Raw genomic sequence first — 18,212 nt, 5'->3', positions numbered from 1 at the left:
TGGTACAAGGCTATTCACAATAGCCTTGTACCATGTGACAAGCTGTGACCAATCACAGCTCACTCAGTAGTTCTCAATGGCTGCAAGAATGCAGCTAGAGAGAGAAATAATTGCTTTTACATCCTTTATGGGTGTAATAGCAATCAGTGTAAAAAAAAAAAAAAAAAAAATCTTCATCACCCCCCACAAGTAGTAGTGTCACCATGGTGACACTGTACTGCTAGGGTGATAGTATGTAAAAAAAAAAAAAAAATATTAAAAAATTTAAAAAATGCAAAAAAATGTTTAAAAATTATAATTTTGGTTATAAACTAATTTGGGTTATTTTTATTTTACTAAAAATTATAACGGAATAAATTTTGGCCAAGATTTATGATGAAATACTATTTATTTGCAAAACTGTTTAAGAAAAACCCTTTTTTTTTTAATTTTTGGACATTTTAATTTACATAGCAAAAAAAATAAAAATCCCAGTGGTGAATAAATACCACCAAAATAAAGCTTTATCTGTCTCAAAAAAATGCTACAAAATTCATATGGGTACAGTGTTGCATGGCTGCGCAATTGTCATTCAAAGTGTGATAGCACTGAAAGCTGAAAATTGGCCTGGACAGGAAGGGGGTAAAAGTGTCCGGACTGAAAGTGGTTAATAGATTCTTGAATGTGATGGCTGCATTAGTTTTTCTTTAGGCTTTCTTTCCTATGTTTTTACTTGGTGATCCTGTCAGTACGTCTGTTTTTCAACAGAGCAAGTAGTTACAGGGATGAGGCAATCCATATACTACTGACTGGGGTGCTTACAATGATCAGTTTTGTATTCATGTAAAACAGTTTTAATATCTCTTTGTTTACCCTATTCGTACTATATGCCCAGTAAAGGGCATGTTATTTGTCATATTGCAAGTCAAAGTAGAGAATTGGCTGGAGAACGATCACTTTGATGCAGTTGGCTAGTTTTATCATGTATGGCTACATGTGTGTACCAAGAATCTGTTTTTTTTTTTTTTTTGTTTTTTTTTTAGTGCTTTCATGAGTGTATAAGGACCTGGTAATGCTGGTGTTGTGTGTCCTTACTTTATGGTGCCATTCATTTTAGTGGCAGCACTAAGGGAACACACACGAATGTGTTGCAGCTTGCTATATCACATAGTAATGCACTATCTTGCCTTGTGGTATCCTGAGTTGTAATGCTGCATGTCTGTCTTTTCTGGTGCACTGGCAGGCCATTTCGCACAGTGCATCAGAATGGAAGGATATGAATGGGCCCAAAGTTACTTTCGTGGTAAAATGAATGTATATTCAACTTCTATACAACTTCAATCCGTATGCAGGTGTGAAGAGCGTTACCAAGATTTACAACTACTACAAGAAGTTTGGCTACAAAACCATTGTGATGGGAGCCTCATTCCGCAACACCGGGGAGATTAAAGCACTGACTGGATGTGATTATCTCACCATTTCCCCCAAACTGCTGGGAGAGCTCAGCAAAGACTTCTCCAAGCTCACGCCAACACTCACTGTTAAAGAAGGTACTATAGCAGACTTTAAAAAAAAAAAAAGTGTGGTTCCTCTAAGCTAAATTCACTTCAGGCATAAACCAAGAACAAGCTTAAAAATATATTGCTATCTATCAATCCTGAGATGTGGTGGCTACATTAGTGTTCATTTTTTGTTTGTCTAAGAACATTTTCAGCAAGTACAGAAAATAACATGTTGATCTTGCCAGAAAGGCTGTGTCCTTGTCACTTCTATGAGCTCAACAGAAAACACAATTTCCTTATCCATTGTAAACTACTGGTCCCATCAGTCCACAATGTGACATAGACATACATGTTTGAAGATCAGACTATGTGGCAGGCATAGCTTTCCCCAGAGATACAATAGAGAAATGAATGTAGCCACCCAGGAACAAGATGTGTGCTTACCACCAGGTGAAAATAAAAGGAGGGGGAACCTGAAAATAAGAATATGCAGCCATCACATCTAAGGATGTATAAGCTGTAGTACATTACATTTTTGGATTCCTAAAGTCTTTAAAGCAGTACATGTCCAGCATTTCACTTTCTGGAAATGCTAGTTGCCAGTTATGTTGATTCTGTCTTTAGTTATTTTAGACCTGTTGTGACCACTGTGCAGTGGACTTGCAGTTTGGTCTGGGGCACAGCAGGCTCCACAGCAAGTGTAAGCAGGTCCCCTAATTGCTGAAACCTCCTGCTGATAGCTGCAGTCCAATACTAAGCCCAGGAGCTGAATTGAACAGTTCCTGAGCTCCTTTGCTCTGTTGGAGTGCTGGTAGCAGGCACGCTAAACAGGGTGCGCACTGCTTACAGAGGTAATAATGTGGCATCAGACATTGCAGTAGTCACAATTAGTACAGGGGCTTAGGCAGAGCTAATGACCCTCTATCCTGCTTTCCCTTCATCAGTAGATCAATGCCATAGTGAGCTATTGCTGGCTGTTTACTCTACTTTTTGGTACTCAGTGGCCGAATAGCTGCTGAAATCAGCTGCTACAGTAGAAATTGGTCGATTTCCAGCCTGTGTATACAGCTGCCTGTCTGACAGAAGCTGGTCGGAAACCAGCATTTGATTGGCATTTGATCAGCGCCAGCAGTCAATGGCTGCAAGCTCTAATTAGTATGTTCCCTGTAAGGACAGCAGGGAAGATTGCTGACTTAACACCACTTGTGTTAGTACAGTGATCTGTCAGGTTTTTTTTTCAGTTTTGCCTGCTGAGTTGAGCAGCAAAAAACTTGGTGTGTACCAGACTTTAGAAGGGATTTGTTGCTTCAGGGCTGCATATAGGGCAGCTGGATCAGGTGTCCACTAACCAGATTCAGCCTTCCTGTATGAGAAACTGGTAAATGACTAAAAAACACATTTGATAAGTTTATTACATTTCAGAATTTTAATGATCGCAAATCTGTGAATGTTACTGTCATTCGAATTTGTGTATCTGCAAACCCAACCTGCTCTTAATATTTTATTTAGCATTTTTCACAAATGGATAATTTTCTGGGTTTGCAGAGACATAATGTAGTAATAGCAATGTATAGATGCAGACTGGCCCTATGTTATTGTGTGGCCTCCTATACTTAGTCAGTTAACCATTACTGTCTGACACTGACCTTCAACAAGTGCGCAGTTTAGAAGCTCTGATTTCACTTGCTGTATGTTCTCCAGGTCAGTGACTCCGTATTGAACAGAAAATTACTATGACATACACATTTATTACCATTTTCAGAATTTAGGAACATCAGCTTTATACTACATGAACAACGTTATGGGATTGTAACCACCGGATGGTTCCGTGGGTACAGTTAAGGCAATCTATCCCTGGTCCTACAACACAGAGGATAATTAGGATGTATAGTATGGACTTTATAGGCTCATAATCTCTACACACCAATTGTTACAATAACAGTAATGTTAACAAAATCATTAGTCACAGATTACTAAAAAGCTTATGCACTCATTGTGTAGCAAGGTGTGCCCCCCCAAATCAGCAGGGGCACCTAGGCATTAGCTAAAAAATGTGTAGTTATTGCATAAACATAAATTAACTGACCCAAAATTGTTTCATCCAACTGTGGGGGTTCCACCTTTCACAGATTTGCTCTACATGTTTCGTGACTTGGGTTACTTCAGCAGTTTTTAGTGCACCTGTGTGAGAGAAAACCGGTCCAGCCATCAATGGTCCCGGCAATGCACACCATGCACGGTTACTGTGCACCTGTGGCACAGAGGGGACCCGCACAGCTGGCCCTCTATAGGTCTACTCACACAGTGGCAGTTGTACCCAGAAGTACATTCTGCCACCCCATGCATAGTGGCTACAAATACCACAACCATGGCCCACTGGGCACACATCCACAGGTACCAAGACTTCTGCCAGCCATGCAGGAATCGACACCACCCCGGGAACAAAAACACGCATAAAATATAATCAACCAACAATATACTAGAGATGGCATTTCCATATATTATAGATGAGACACATTACATTCTCATTATGAACTTAAAACTATTTATGAACATATATACCATAGAGAACAGCATCCCAATCATTCTAATCACTAGCCCATACAGATAGTAAATAAAAATTAGTTTTCAGAGATTGTAAACGATACATAGCAATGAGAGCCTACATAGAATATTAAGATCTAGCACAAACTCATTTGCTAGCTATATCAAAGTGAAAAATGTTCTAGCAATTGTCTTGTTATAAGAAAGGTTTATAGGATAGCATTTCATTAATCCCAGGGGGTTGTGTGGCATTTAAACATTCAATCCAGAGAGTTTCCTTACATAGGATTCTCCTGTCCTAATTGCCACCACAAGGATCTTTTTAATTCCAACAAAATGTTACACAAGTGTCAAATTTATAATAGACCCAGGTGGCAGCAGACTGGGGGTAAGTATTTTAGTATTGGATGAGTAATATATATGTTAGTGCACCCTCTGTCTGAATGGACAAATGATCTTGCCTACATAATATGCTCCGTAAACAACCCCTTGGGGTACCACAATCAGCGTGGAACGATGGAATAAACTTTTCACCATAAGGTAACCAAAATCACATCTCAAGGATCCATGGACAGTAAGAACACTGCCCACATGTGTAGACACCTCTCGGTTGAACCGAAGTTTCATCATGGGTGTATAGTAGCTGACTGTTTATCTTTTATGGATGTTGCTTTTCTAAATACTATCTTTTGGGAGTCTTTAATATTAGAAATTCCGGTGGCCGAAACGTTTCGGCCAAAAACACCCCTTTCGGCTGTCGGCCGAAATGAAAAATAAAAAAAGCACTGATACAAGTGCTCAAAAAACCCCCGCCCCTTAAAGCTGCTTGCCATCGCCTGCCTGCTGCCGCTCGGTGATTCAGTCTTACCTGAGAAACCATCGATCCAGCGATGGGCATAGAGATGAGAAGGAAACATGGCCGCCACACATCTCTATGCCCTTGGAGGACTTGAGCAATGTCGCTTCCGGTTCCGGGCATTTTTTTTTTTTTTAAAGCACTAGATCAATGCTCTTTTTGATCTAATGCTTTACATTGCAGAGGAGAGATGTGGGGTCTTATTGACCCCACATCTCTCCATAAAGAGGACCTGTCACTAATTATTTCTTTTACAAGGGATGCATGCATTTCTTGTGATAAGAAAAAAAGTGATTACAATTTTTTTTTAACGGAACAGTGCAAAGAAAAAAAAAACATTGAATACATTTTTTTTTAAAGTTTGAAGTGCACCCATCCCCCCATGCTCGCACATATGTAAATAGTGTTCAAACCACACACGTTAGGTATCGCCACGAACGTCGGAGCAAGAGCAATAATTCTCACAGTAGACCTCCTCTGTAACTTTACACTGCTAACCTGTAGAAATTTTTAAAGCATCACCCAGAGAGATTAAGTACTGCAGTTTCACGCCATTCCATGAGCGTGTGCAATTTTAAAGTGTGACATGTTTGGTATCTATTTACTTTCAGTAACATCCTTACATATTTTACAAAATAATTGGGGTATATATTTTTTTTTTAATCAGTGTATTTTTTTCCAAAAAATATATATTCAGTTTTAAAAAACTGCTCGTTTTGGTTTTCAGCCAAGGGCATTTTGAATTTTTGGTTTCGGCACCCAAATTTTCATTTCTGTTCACCACAGTTTAATATATTTAGTTAGTATGGCCTTTTCTTGTAAGAGGTGCCAGTGTTGTAAGATAGCGCACAGTTCTTGACTTACTGAGAATTTTGTAATTAATTTCACTGATGTGCCGGTTATTAAAAAGATATATCAGGCCTGTGGAGTCTTTTCCCCGCCCAAGAGGGAAGCTATGTTTAGCATCTTTTTCAAAAGCATTGTATTAAGTGTATGTTGTATGTATTCTCACACAGATGCACTACAAACTCCTGAAGAAGCGAGCGAAGTCGTAAAACATGTAGAGCAAATCTGTGGAAGGTGGTTTGAAACCATTTGGGGTCACCTATGTAATTGCATAATGCCTAGGTGCCTCTGCTGATTTGGGGGACATGCCTTGCTGCACACATGGAGTGCATAAGCTTTTTAATAATCTGTGACTATGATTTTGTTAATAAACATCACTGTTTTTTTATTGTATCAATTGGTGTAGAGTTTGTGCCTATAAAGTCTATACTATATATGCAAATTATCCTCTTCTCAGCTTTTTACTTGTGAAAGTTTCCTTAAACTGAATGCAGTAACACTTTTGATCAGATAAGGGAACCTTTTATTAGTATTTAGTTTACTCTGAAGGTAAGGTGATAGGCTTACTTGCCCTGTATTCAGTAATTCTGCTGCATAATGCAGGTTCCTCAGCCCAATTGTTAACCTAAACGAAGGTCAGAAGGATTAATAGAAATGTAGTTGTTTACACTTTTTTCCTTGGAATGTTAGGCAGGCTCACAGGAACCATTGTAAATACCTACATTGAAATGTGTGATGTGCTGGGATGAGCATAGACAAGGTGTCATGTCTGTCTATGGAGCTCAGTACTGTGATGATCAATGTTGCAGCACTGCCATCTTGTGGCCAGAGTTGGATCTGCATTGCAAACGTGCGCGTAAAGTCCTCTATTATGAGTAATTTCTTCTCGTATGTTCAGTCAATGAAAGGTTGTAATAGGACTGAGGTGGGAAGAGAGGAACTGATTTGTAATATTTCTGTGTTTGTAAAGCTCAGGCCTGTAACCTGGAAAAGATTCACTTGCCTGAAAAGGATTTCCGTTGGCTGCACAATGAAGACCAGATGGCTGTAGAAAAGTTGTCGGATGGGATCAGAAAGTTCACTGAAGATGCTATAAAACTGGAAAAGAAGTTAAAGGTGTGTCTCCTGCAGTCTGTGTAGGGGCTCCTAAATGAGCTTTGATTGGTATGTGTTCCTACAGAGCTCATAGGCAGACTACCCCAATCTCTAATCACCTAAATGGGTGAGAATGGTTTCATGTCTGGCCAGCTTAAAGCCGAGCTTCAGGAACTTAACATGTTTTGTACAATCGTTAAAAAATTTCTTTAGGCAATAATGAAAGCACTGTATTTCTGCCTTCAATCTCCTGCATGACCGATATCAAAATGAGTTTATAGACTGTGACCCCGACAGGCTCTGTTTTGCATAGTGCTGCCACTCTAAGGGCCTGTGTCTATAGGCTTTTGTTAGCTCTAAAGCTGAACTCCAGCCACATTTCAGCAAGCCATTTCCTTACATTTTCATGTCTGGTTTTTCACCCCTCTGAGCTACAAAACTTGTCCCTTGTATTAGGGGCATTTAAACTTTGTGCAACCAGACACAACTATATCCTCCTCATAGTACGCACTTACTGTGCGTGAGTGCAACTGCACAGCACCCATTCATGACCCACCCACAGCACTGGTTGGCAGCTTTACAGCACTGCCCACCGTGAGGAATCATGGGAAATGTAATTAGTTCTCTATTCCCCTCATCATGCACAGCCTGCCTAGCTGATGGTGTCACAAGTAGAATAAATGGGGAAAAGGGTATCCATAGGAAAGGTTTTAACTTTTTTTTTTTTTTTTTTTGCATCTTAATTGGTACAGGTGCACAATAAAGGTCAAATAAGACAGGTTTAATGGAAGCCTATTGAGGCAGAGATATAGAAGTTTCTAGTGTGAGTTTATTGGTCGAGATGCAAGCTCCATGCTTAGCCTTTCTGAGCTACTTTGTAAATCACGGTTGTGGAACAGGCATGTTGCATGCATATGCTTCTAGGTTAAGTACCTGCAAAACTGTAAATAAAGATAGCAGCCCCAGAGCTTTGACCTTTAAAAAATGAGCAATGCCACCTTCTGTACATCTGTTCTGTATAGTACAAGACATTGAGAGCGCAGGATTGTTTCGCAGGCCCATAGCATAGGTCTCTGGGTAAATATGCAGATGCTGGCAGCACATGTTGCAATTCTAGAAAGATTAACCACTTGTCCTCCTGAGGGTTTGCCCCCCTTCCTGACCAGGCCATTTTTTGCATTGTGGTGCTACGTTACTTTAATTGCGCGGTCATGCAACGCTGCACTCAAATTAAATTTGACCTTTTTCCCACGAATTGAGCTTTCTTTTGGTGGTATTTGATCGCATATGAGGTTTTTATTTTTTGCACTATAAAAAAAAGTCCAATTTTGAAGTCCACTTTTTGCTATTAAACATGTCCAATAAAAAAAAAAATTTTAAAAATCAAATTTTGTCAAATTTACGCCAAAATGCATTATGCTATGTTTTTACTAAAAAAAAAAGGTGTAAATTAATTGGTTTACGTGAAAGTTATAGCATTTACAAATGACGGTATAGATACCGGAATTTTTTTTTCTACAAGTAATGGTGGCAGTCAGCGACTTATAGCGAGACTGCGGCAGACATTGACACTGGAGGGAACTGACTTGGTGTCACTGACAACCCCAGTGACACCAATAAAGTGATCAGTGCTAATAAAAAGCACGGACACTGTACTAATGGCACTGGGCAGGAAGGGGTTAACATGAGGGGCTATCAAAGGGTTAATTGTGTGCTGGGAGTGTTTTACATAGGGGGCGGTGTGTGTGCGCTTCACTGTAAGCACACTGCTCTGGATGGCTGTGCATGTGATTTTCCATAGGCACAATACTTTCATGTACTTCAATAGCAATGAAGATTGTTGGACATAGATACAGAGTAAAGTAAAGGAAGTTGAATTGTGATGTGCTAAATATTTTTTTTCTTTTCTTTTCAGGAGCAACTTGGAAACTAATCTATTTAATACTTTTATATACCAAATCACGGCATCCAGATCATAGCTCACCAATCCTCATACCGCTCCCGAAATTCTGTTAGTCTTACTCCTGTTTTTATCAACATTGTAACATTGCCATTTTGCATAATGTACATTTCCTTTTTTGTATGACGACTCAACTTATGCACTGATTAAATCCTGCACCTGTCAAAGCTGCTGTGGTTAGTTTTGTATGGTCTTGTTTGATTCGCACCATTTGCAGAAATGCTTAAATTGCATTTGTGTTCACTAATTTCATAATGTGCATTGCAGCATAGAAAAGAATGTCTCGTAGTTGTATACCCATTGAATCAGTTTACTGAAGGAGGTAGGAATGTTCACACACTAAATTTATCCAATATGTGAAAAGCAAGGCCCAGTTTACTTATTTCCTTTGCACATGATTGGACAAGTGAAGTGAAACGTTCTCAACTAAATTAGCCTCATTGAATTAAACAGAATGTCTCCATGTGAACAAACGAAGGGCTTGTTCACACTGTGCAGTTACTGGCAGTTTTGCACACCAGTTCAAGCTTTTGCTGACTCTGCTTGCTAAAGAAGGTTCTTTAGGAGGGTAAGATGCTGGCAACCCTACCCCCCCCCCCCCCTTCCTCCACTGTACACCATCCCCTATGTTCTCTGCAGGACAAGGTGGTGGAAAGAACTGTGGAGCACAGCGAAAGCACATGTGTCCAACACATCCTAGAGCATTGGTCTCTAAACTGACCTGAGGGCCAAATGCAGCACTTTGCTAGCCTTTATCTGGCACTTTGGGCAATATTGCTCCCACTGACACAAACAAGCTTCATAATTCCACCCACTGATACCAATGATGGGGCACTATGCCTCCCACTGATACCAATGATGGGGCACTATGCCTCCCACTGACACCAATGATGGGGCACTATGCCTCCCACTGACACCAATGATGGGGCACTATGCCTCCCACTGACACCAATGATGGGGCACTATGCCTCCCACTGACACCAATGATGGGGCACTGTGCCTCCCACTGATACCAATGATGGGGCACTATGCCTCCCACTGATACCAATGATGGGGCACTGTGTCTCCCACTGATACCAATGATGGGGCACTGTGTCTCCCACTGATACCAATGATGGGGCACTGTGTCTCCCACTGATACCAATGATGGGGCACTGTGTCTCCCACTGATACCAATGATGGGGCGCCGTGTCTCCCACTGATACCAATGATGGGGCGCCGTGTCTCCCACTGATACCAATGATGGGGCGCCGTGTCTCCCACTGATACCAATGATGGGGCGCCGTGTCTCCCACTGATACCAATGATGGGGCGCCGTGTCTCCCACTGATACCAATGACGGGGCGCCGTGTCTCCCACTGATACCAATGACGGGGCGCCGTGTCTCCCACTGATACCAATGACGGGGCGCCGTGTCTCCCACTGATACCAATGACGGGGCGCCGTGTCTCCCACTGATACCAATGACGGGGCGCCGTGTCTCCCACTGATACCAATGACGGGGCGCCGTGTCTCCCACTGATACCAATGACGGGGCGCCGTGCCTCCCACTGATACCAATGACGGGGCGCCGTGCCTCCCACTGATACCAATGACGGGGCGCCGTGCCTCCCACTGATACCAATGACGGGGCGCCGTGCCTCCCACTGATACCAATGACGGGGCGCCGTGCCTCCCACTGATACCAATGACGGGGCGCCGTGCCTCCCACTGATACTAATGACGGGGCGCCGTGCCTCCCACTGATACCAATGACGGGGCGCCGTGCCTCCCACTGATACCAATGACGGGGCGCCGTGCCTCCCACTGATACCAATGACGGGGCGCCGTGCCTCCCACTGATACCAATGACGGGGCGCCGTGCCTCCCACTGATACCAATGACGGGGCGCCGTGCCTCCCACTGATACCAATGACGGGGCGCCGTGCCTCCCACTGATACCAATGACGGGGCGCCGTGCCTCCCACTGATACCAATGACGGGGCGCCGTGCCTCCCACTGATACCAATGACGGGGCGCCGTGCCTCCCACTGATACCAATGACGGGGCGCCGTGCCTCCCACTGATACCAATGACGGGGCGCCGTGCCTCCCACTGATACCAATGACGGGGCGCCGTGCCTCCCACTGATACCAATGACGGGGCGCCGTGCCTCCCACTGATACCAATGACGGGGCGCCGTGCCTCCCACTGATACCAATGACGGGGCGCCGTGCCTCCCACTGATACCAATGACGGGGCGCCGTGCCTCCCACTGATACCAATGACGGGGCACCGTGCCTCCCACTGATACCAATGACGGGGCACCGTGCCTCCCACTGATACCAATGACGGGGCACCGTGCCTCCCACTGATACCAATGACGGGGCACCGTGCCTCCCACTGATACCAATGACGGGACACCGTGCCTCCCACTGATACCAATGACGGGGCACTGTGCCTCCCACTGATACCAATGACGGGGCACTGTGCCTCCCACTGATACCAATGACTGGGCACTATGCCTCCCCATACTGATCACTGGTGCCTTGTAACTGACCGCCAACCCGGAGGCATTGTTCTCACTTATGCTGGGCCCTGGACATTTCTACACTCACTGGCCACATTATGGCCTGCCCTAAAGTCTGAAGGAGAGTAAACTGGCCCTTTGAAAAGTTGAGACCCCTGCCCTAGAGTGTGCCAGGTGCTCTAGATCTTTTCAGTTTAGGTATTCAATGCAGGGGAGTTTGGTTCAGGTCGCTGGACAAGTGAGTATTGCTTTGTAGTGCTTTGCTTTAATCAAAAAGGTGACGGAGTTGCTCTTTACAGCATTTTCATATCCATCACTTTCAGCCAGGAGCTGCTATGTTTGAGAAGCTGTACTTGTTTTACACTGATTTACATCTATGCTGTGAGTAGCCTGTGTAATTTTATCTGCTATTCAGAACACAAGTGAAAGGACCACACCCTTCTCATTGTCTTCTAGCTCATTTAGACCCCAATATATTTTCTGTTTTGAAATGGGCAGTAAATGAATAAGTGCTGGACTTACGATATGTCAGATACACCCTGTATTCAAGCAAATGTTTGGATAGCTTCTACCACTGATCCCACCAAAGTAAAACTAGATGGTTGGTGATCATTTAGTTTTAGTACTTGAAACCCCTGATCTGAAATAAATATGCACATTAGGGTCAGTGTTTCAAAGTATTGGATCAACATGACAAGTATGATAACCAGGCAGCTATCATTTTCAGGAAAATTTCAGATTTTTATTTGGTAAAAAGACTTTTGTATAAATATAAGATTGAGTTATGAACTTCAATCATAACACCAAGAAAATATGTTGCTCTTGACCAATCTGATGAAATGGATGCATTTGTTTTTCTTTAGTTTTTTTTTTTTTCCCTTTCACCAAATGCTGTCAGTAACACTTCCTGTCCTAAGGTGACAACCCTCCCATTACTGAATCTATGGAGGAGCAGTGTTGTCACCCTAGAAGTGTTAAAATTACAGAATACCACCTCTGCCCTGTAGCTTTGGGGAAGTGCTGTGGTTTGGAGATGAAATGACCAGGGCTTATAACAAAGCTTTAGATAACACTGCCAATTGCATTGGACACTTTTTAAATAGATGTAGAAAAACCTGTTATATTTAACAGACCCAAAGAAGCCAAAAGAATTTGACAGGGTTTACATATGCTTAATAGATTTAAAAAGAAAAGACCAGGAAACATTTGCCTTCCACAAGAACAAGCTAAAGAGAATTGGATGGAATGAAAAATTAAAGTAGAAGGGCTTAGCTCACATCCTATTTTTTTTTTCCATCAGCACCTTTTAAATTGCTTGCGGTGTTGCTCAGAGCCCTTTGTCAACATTGGTTTATGGCAGTGCCAATATTTAGGTTAACAAAAATCAAGCTAAGCAAGAAAATGCTTCCTGCATCCTTAGAACCCTAAACCTGCCTTTGATCAGTTGGAACAGAACACTAGCGTTTGGTATGATTGATGCCAAACTAGTTCATTTGGGAATCGATGGCAAGATACCATCTGAGACACTCCATACTCAAATGGCTGTATCTGTTGTCCCCTGCAGTCAGCATCTTGCTGAACCAGACGAGGCAACTGACTTTCCTATCCACATTGATGGTCTAAAATCTGACATTATATTGGGCTGCAGAGAAGTCTTGAATGATTCAAACTACTTGTATATGGACTTAATATATGCCCCCCTCCAAAAAAATAAAAAACATTTTGCTGCATGTCTTTTCTCAGAAGTCTTCACAGTGTTTGAAGTGAAATTACTGACATTTGTTGAGATTGTTAAAGGAACGTATAATGGTTTTATATATATGAATTTTCTTAGGTTTATTTTTACAGCTGAGAATATTACAAAATGCCCAGTATGCACTAGTTGTACCAGTCTGCAAAGTGGCATGATTATATTCTATTTGGCAAACATATAACACATTTTGTAACTTGGTTCTCTTGCCACAGACTGGCTGTATAGAGGAAGATATTTGTGTAATTTGTGTGTTGAAAGTAATTTACACAATGCCCTTGCTGTAATAGTAAATGAAGAGCCCATGTATATTTAACAGATTTACTGAGACTGTGGCTTGACGGTATGCCCTGGGCTTTCCTAGGCCACTAATGAACAGCTCCAACACACCAGGACATGCCCTTCTAACTATGTGGCATTTCATATATACTGATCTCTGGTCCATTCAGGGCAAAATACCAAGTTTGCTTCAAAGCATGAACGCTAATAGGCACAGACTTTAAGCTTGCGCCTATCCGGTGAACCTACAAGTGTTAAATGAAAAGCCAGTAATTTCAGAATGGGGGAAGCGAGTAATCCTTCCCTAGTCATGGTGTCTGAACATTGTGATGTGGGGTCTTTAGCTCTGACTGTTTTTCGGGTCAAAACTTAGAAGTATTTTGTGAGTGATGGGAGAGCACATGGAGGCCAAGTAAATATATGCTCACGTGCAAGCAAAGAATAGGTTTTAAAAACAAAAAATGAAACACAATTTTGATAGCTTTGTGACATTTATTCCATTGCAGTACAAGCAGACACAGCCTACATGGGGATGACAACTCTGCTCTGAATTTAGGTTCAGTGCAGCATTGTTGCCACACAATCACAGAAAGCTGCATTAGGTGGACTTCACTGGCAGAATTAACAGGTATTTGCGGATCTTTGCAGGGGGACTGAGCTTCACCATACATGTTACAATCTGTACAATGAACTTTACATCTACCAAAACTATCCAATTAGATGGTCCTTGCACCAATACTTGGTTTATCTAAAGAAGCTTGTACAGTCAGATTGTAAAATGAGTGGTGAGCTTTAGATTTTCCAAAACCTATGCAATTGAAGATGAACCTAAACAATCCATGCAGTAAGTATCAAATCAGACTGCATAGTTAATGGTTGCTCTAAAGATTGTAATCATGTATTGTCTGTCTTTGACATATGGGAAACTTTTTTTTATTATCCTACTTACCTAGGTGGATTCAGTATTGGTCCCCTGGCGGCTCTAAGGGTGAGAATGTGATAATCACCAGACCACTTGGTTCTCACCACCGCTGCTCTGCAAACACAACTGCCCCCCTTCCTTCCTGAGTTCACTGGAGTGCTGGGCTGTGAAGGGGGCAGAAGCAGCTGGCTCAGGCTCTCAGCTGCTTGCTGAGAGGCCAAGCTAGGTGTGGTTCCAGACTCTGGGGTGAACCCTGACCATATATTTATTTATTACAGGTACTTATATAGTGCTGTCAATGTATGCAGCGCTTTACATATATATGGTACATTCACATCCATCCCTAACCCTCAAGGGGCGTACAATCTAAAGTCCCTAACTTTCATACATACACATACTAGGGCCGATTTGGACAGGATCCAATTAACCTACCAGCATGTCTTTGGAGTGTGGGAGGAAACCAGAGTTCACCAGAGGAAACCCATGCAGGCACAGGGAGAACATGTAAACTCCTGGCATATAGTCGTGATCCTTCCCCAACCTGGACAGTCTCTGTGACATCAGCCAACAGCAGGCTGTGCAGGAGCTGAAGATGGCTCATAGGAGTGCAGAATCAACTGCACTCCTCTGATCCATAGAAGTACAGCCAAAAGAGCTTTGGTTATACTACTTTTATGTTTTGCTGCACATTTTCGAATAGGTCTTATTTACACTACTTTTCTAATCCGTTAGCCCAACAGGTTGATCAGCCACATTCAGTACACACCTTGTGGTGATTGAAAAAAAAAAAAAACAAGACTAAGTTCCATTATTAAAACATTACTGAAAATATGAAAGCTGGAATATGGGTAATATGAGCTATAATTTTAATGAATATAACCACAAGTTGTACCAATTTACTTCAGATGTGTAACTTCATACATTATTCATGCTTCCATTATGCAAGTCTGGGAATATGCGAGCATCTCACAGGACATAATTGTAATAGAATGAATCTACTGCAAGATCTACTCCCCCCTCGTGGAGAGAGCCTAATGCCAACCAATACCCCCCACCTGAGAGCCTTCCACTACCATCATCCTCCATACACTGGGTCAGCAGAAGGCACATGCATGTGCATGTTGCTCTGCCCACTCATAGTACATGTACTGTAGACGGGTGGCAAGCAGTTAAAAAATAAAAGGTATTTATAATTAAGTACTATACATATAGTATACGTTTTGTCTTTCATTTCTATTTTAAACTGAATGAGTTGTTTTGCAAGGTGAGGGTTTACATATACTTTAACACAGACCCATGAGGCATAGTGAGTGTGTGAAATCGTTTGTCAATGTGAGAGACCCAACCGGGACAGGGGCTTTTGGAGTGGACTATGGGCTAGCTTTCTAACCACCATGCATTGGACCCAAATGGTTGGACACTTCAGGATGCACATGGAGATCTGTGCAGTCAGCCACCTGTCATTGAGTTCAACAGGCTGTCTACACGGCTAACCTGTGCATTCTGCAGGGGTGAAGATAGCCCCTTCATGCAGATGTACAGATTAGTACGCACGTGCGAGTGAGCCCTTCGTGTTTGGTAGGAATATGAAGAGTACTCTTTTATGTCTTGGAGAAGGCGTTTGGGAAAAGAGTTTGGCTAGATATAGCTCAATTTTCTCTCATTCTGACCATGGGCTGAATGAGAGAAAATCAACCAATTTACCCATCCACACTACAGCATGCATGGAGGAATCTCCCCTGCTGCCTATTGGGTTAACACAAACATGGATAGCATGCGGTCACTGATAATTATCTACCAGGCTCAGATTTTTAAATCAACTTTTTTCCAGCTGGGTAGTTCTTTCAGGGCCACCCATGGCCCAAATTTCTTCTGATTTAGCAGGAATTGGACAAAATTCAAGCCATGTAGCGAGCCTTAATTGTAGGTGGTTAGCAGCTGGCCTCTTTCACCCTGCACAATACCCTAAGGTGATTGTGTCTGTAAGATAATGGTTCAGTTAGGACTTGCGGCGCAGTATATATAATGTCATGCTCAAAAGTGACAAAAAACCAACTCCTTAACAATGGTGAGTGCAGAAAGCGAATGAGCAATGACATCACCAACTATATGTATATTAGTTCCTTAATACAAATTTGTGTAGAGATGTTGGTCTTTGGGGACAGTGCATCATAAAAGGGGGTGGGCTTCATTACCATGCCATTTACCATGCATCATTTCCAGCCCGATGGAACTCTGTATTGTCTTGAGTAAAGAATAATGAGATTTTACAATGTAGACATGATTCAATTAACCACTTCCTGTCTGTCGTATAGCAGAAATACTGCTACAGGGTGACACGGGTGTGCAAAATCACGTATATATACGTGATTTAGCATTTCTGGGTAGGGGGAGCATGCGTTCTACCCGTGCCGCCATTTGCGGCCACAGCTGTCAGTCACCAGACCCCAGATATTAATTACTTACCGGAGCCCGGTCATTTCCACCATTCACTGATGGGGAGGAGGACTGTTTTGTTTACTAATAGTCCTCCTCCCTGTCAGCTCCGGCACACTGCTCTGAGCAGTGTGATTACAGTGAAGCACAGACATCCCGCCCCCTAGTAAAACACTCCCAGCACACAGTTAACACTTTGATAACCACCTCATTGTTGTTTTTTTTTAGCACTGATCACTATATTGGTGTCACTGGGGATGTCAGTGACACCAAGTCAGTTCCCCTCCGGTTTCAGAATATCCACCGCAGTCCCACTATAAGTCGCTGATCTCCGCCATTACTAGTAAAAGTAAAAAAAAAAATCCCAGTATCTATACCGATAACTTTCACATAAACCAATTAATTTACATGTATTTGGATTTCTTTTTTAGCAAAGTCATGTAGCAGAATACATTTTGGTGTAAATTTAGGACGAAATTTGATTTTTCTATTTTTTTTACATGTTTAATCACGAAGTCAAAAATATTGTTTTATTTCTCAGAATTGTAGGTCTTTTTATTTTATAGCAAAACAAAAAAAAATGCACAGGTGATCAAATACCACCAAAAAAAAGCAAAATTCATGAGAAAAAAAGGACGTAAATTTAATTTGGGTGCAGCACTACATGACCATGCAATTGTCAGTTAAAGTAATGTAGCACCATAACACAAATGGCCTGGTCAGGAAGGGGGGTAAATACTCAGGAGGGCAAGTGGTTAAGTAAAACATTTTCATTTTTGACAGCAAATAAATGAAGATTTGGTCAATCAACAAATCATGTGTAACACAAAATCCTTTTTTGTAAATTGCCTTACACTCGATTGGGTATTCAAAGTGAATCCTGTTCAAAGACAACACAACTTGCCTATTTTCAAGGAAATTGATTACACTTTATTTCTTTAGTAAATCAACACTGGAACTGGAAAAAGTACAGAGAAGGGCAACCAAACTGATAAGAGGCAAGGAGGAGCTCAGCTATGAGGAAAGATTAGAGGAACTGAATTTATTCTCTCTTGAGAAGAGGAGATTAAGGGGGGATATGATCAACATGTATAACTACATTAGTGGTTCATATAGTGAACTCTGTGTAGAGCTATTCACCCTGAGGTCATCACAGAGGACAAGGGGGCACTCTTTACATCTGGAGAAAAAGAAATTTAATCTCCAAACATGGAAAAGTTTCTTCACAGTAAGAGCTGTGAGAATGTGGAATAGAGTCCCTCAAGAGTTGGTTCTGGGCAGCTCAGTGGATTGCTTTAAAAAAGGCCTGGATTCTTTCCTAGATACACAGAATATAACTGGATACTAATATTTATAGGTAAAGTTGATCCAGGGAATATCCGATTGCCTCTCAGGGGATCAGGAAGGAATTCTTTCCCCTGCAGGAGCAAATTGGATCATACTTTGCGGGGGGGGGGGGGGGGTTGCCTTCCTCTGGATCAACTGTGGGTGTAGGACTATAACTTTTTTTTTTTTAATGGTTGAACTGGATGGA

General features: G+C 42.1%; 1 protein-coding gene across 1 annotated transcript in view; it reads left to right on the top strand.

Moving 5' to 3' along the window:
- Window positions 1–8,949, top strand: part of TALDO1 (transaldolase 1) — a 39,366-nt gene extending 30,417 nt beyond the window's left edge. The window contains exons 6-8 of the mRNA XM_089653575.1: window positions 1,332–1,529; window positions 6,698–6,843; window positions 8,738–8,949. Coding sequence (XP_089509701.1) covers window positions 1,332–1,529; window positions 6,698–6,843; window positions 8,738–8,755 — 362 coding nt within the window. The 3' untranslated portion in view covers window positions 8,756–8,949. The remainder of the gene's footprint in view (window positions 1–1,331; window positions 1,530–6,697; window positions 6,844–8,737) is intronic.
- The last annotated feature ends 9,263 nt before the right edge of the window (window positions 8,950–18,212 follow it).

The sequence above is a fragment of the Staurois parvus genome, unplaced genomic scaffold (assembly GCF_062004578.1).
Source record: "Staurois parvus isolate SC_StPar_1 unplaced genomic scaffold, SC_StPar_1.0 ptg000715l, whole genome shotgun sequence".
Classification (NCBI taxonomy): domain Eukaryota; kingdom Metazoa; phylum Chordata; class Amphibia; order Anura; family Ranidae; genus Staurois; species Staurois parvus.
The sequence above is the reverse complement of the archived record's forward strand: the minus strand, read 5'-3'. Positions and strand labels throughout refer to the sequence as shown.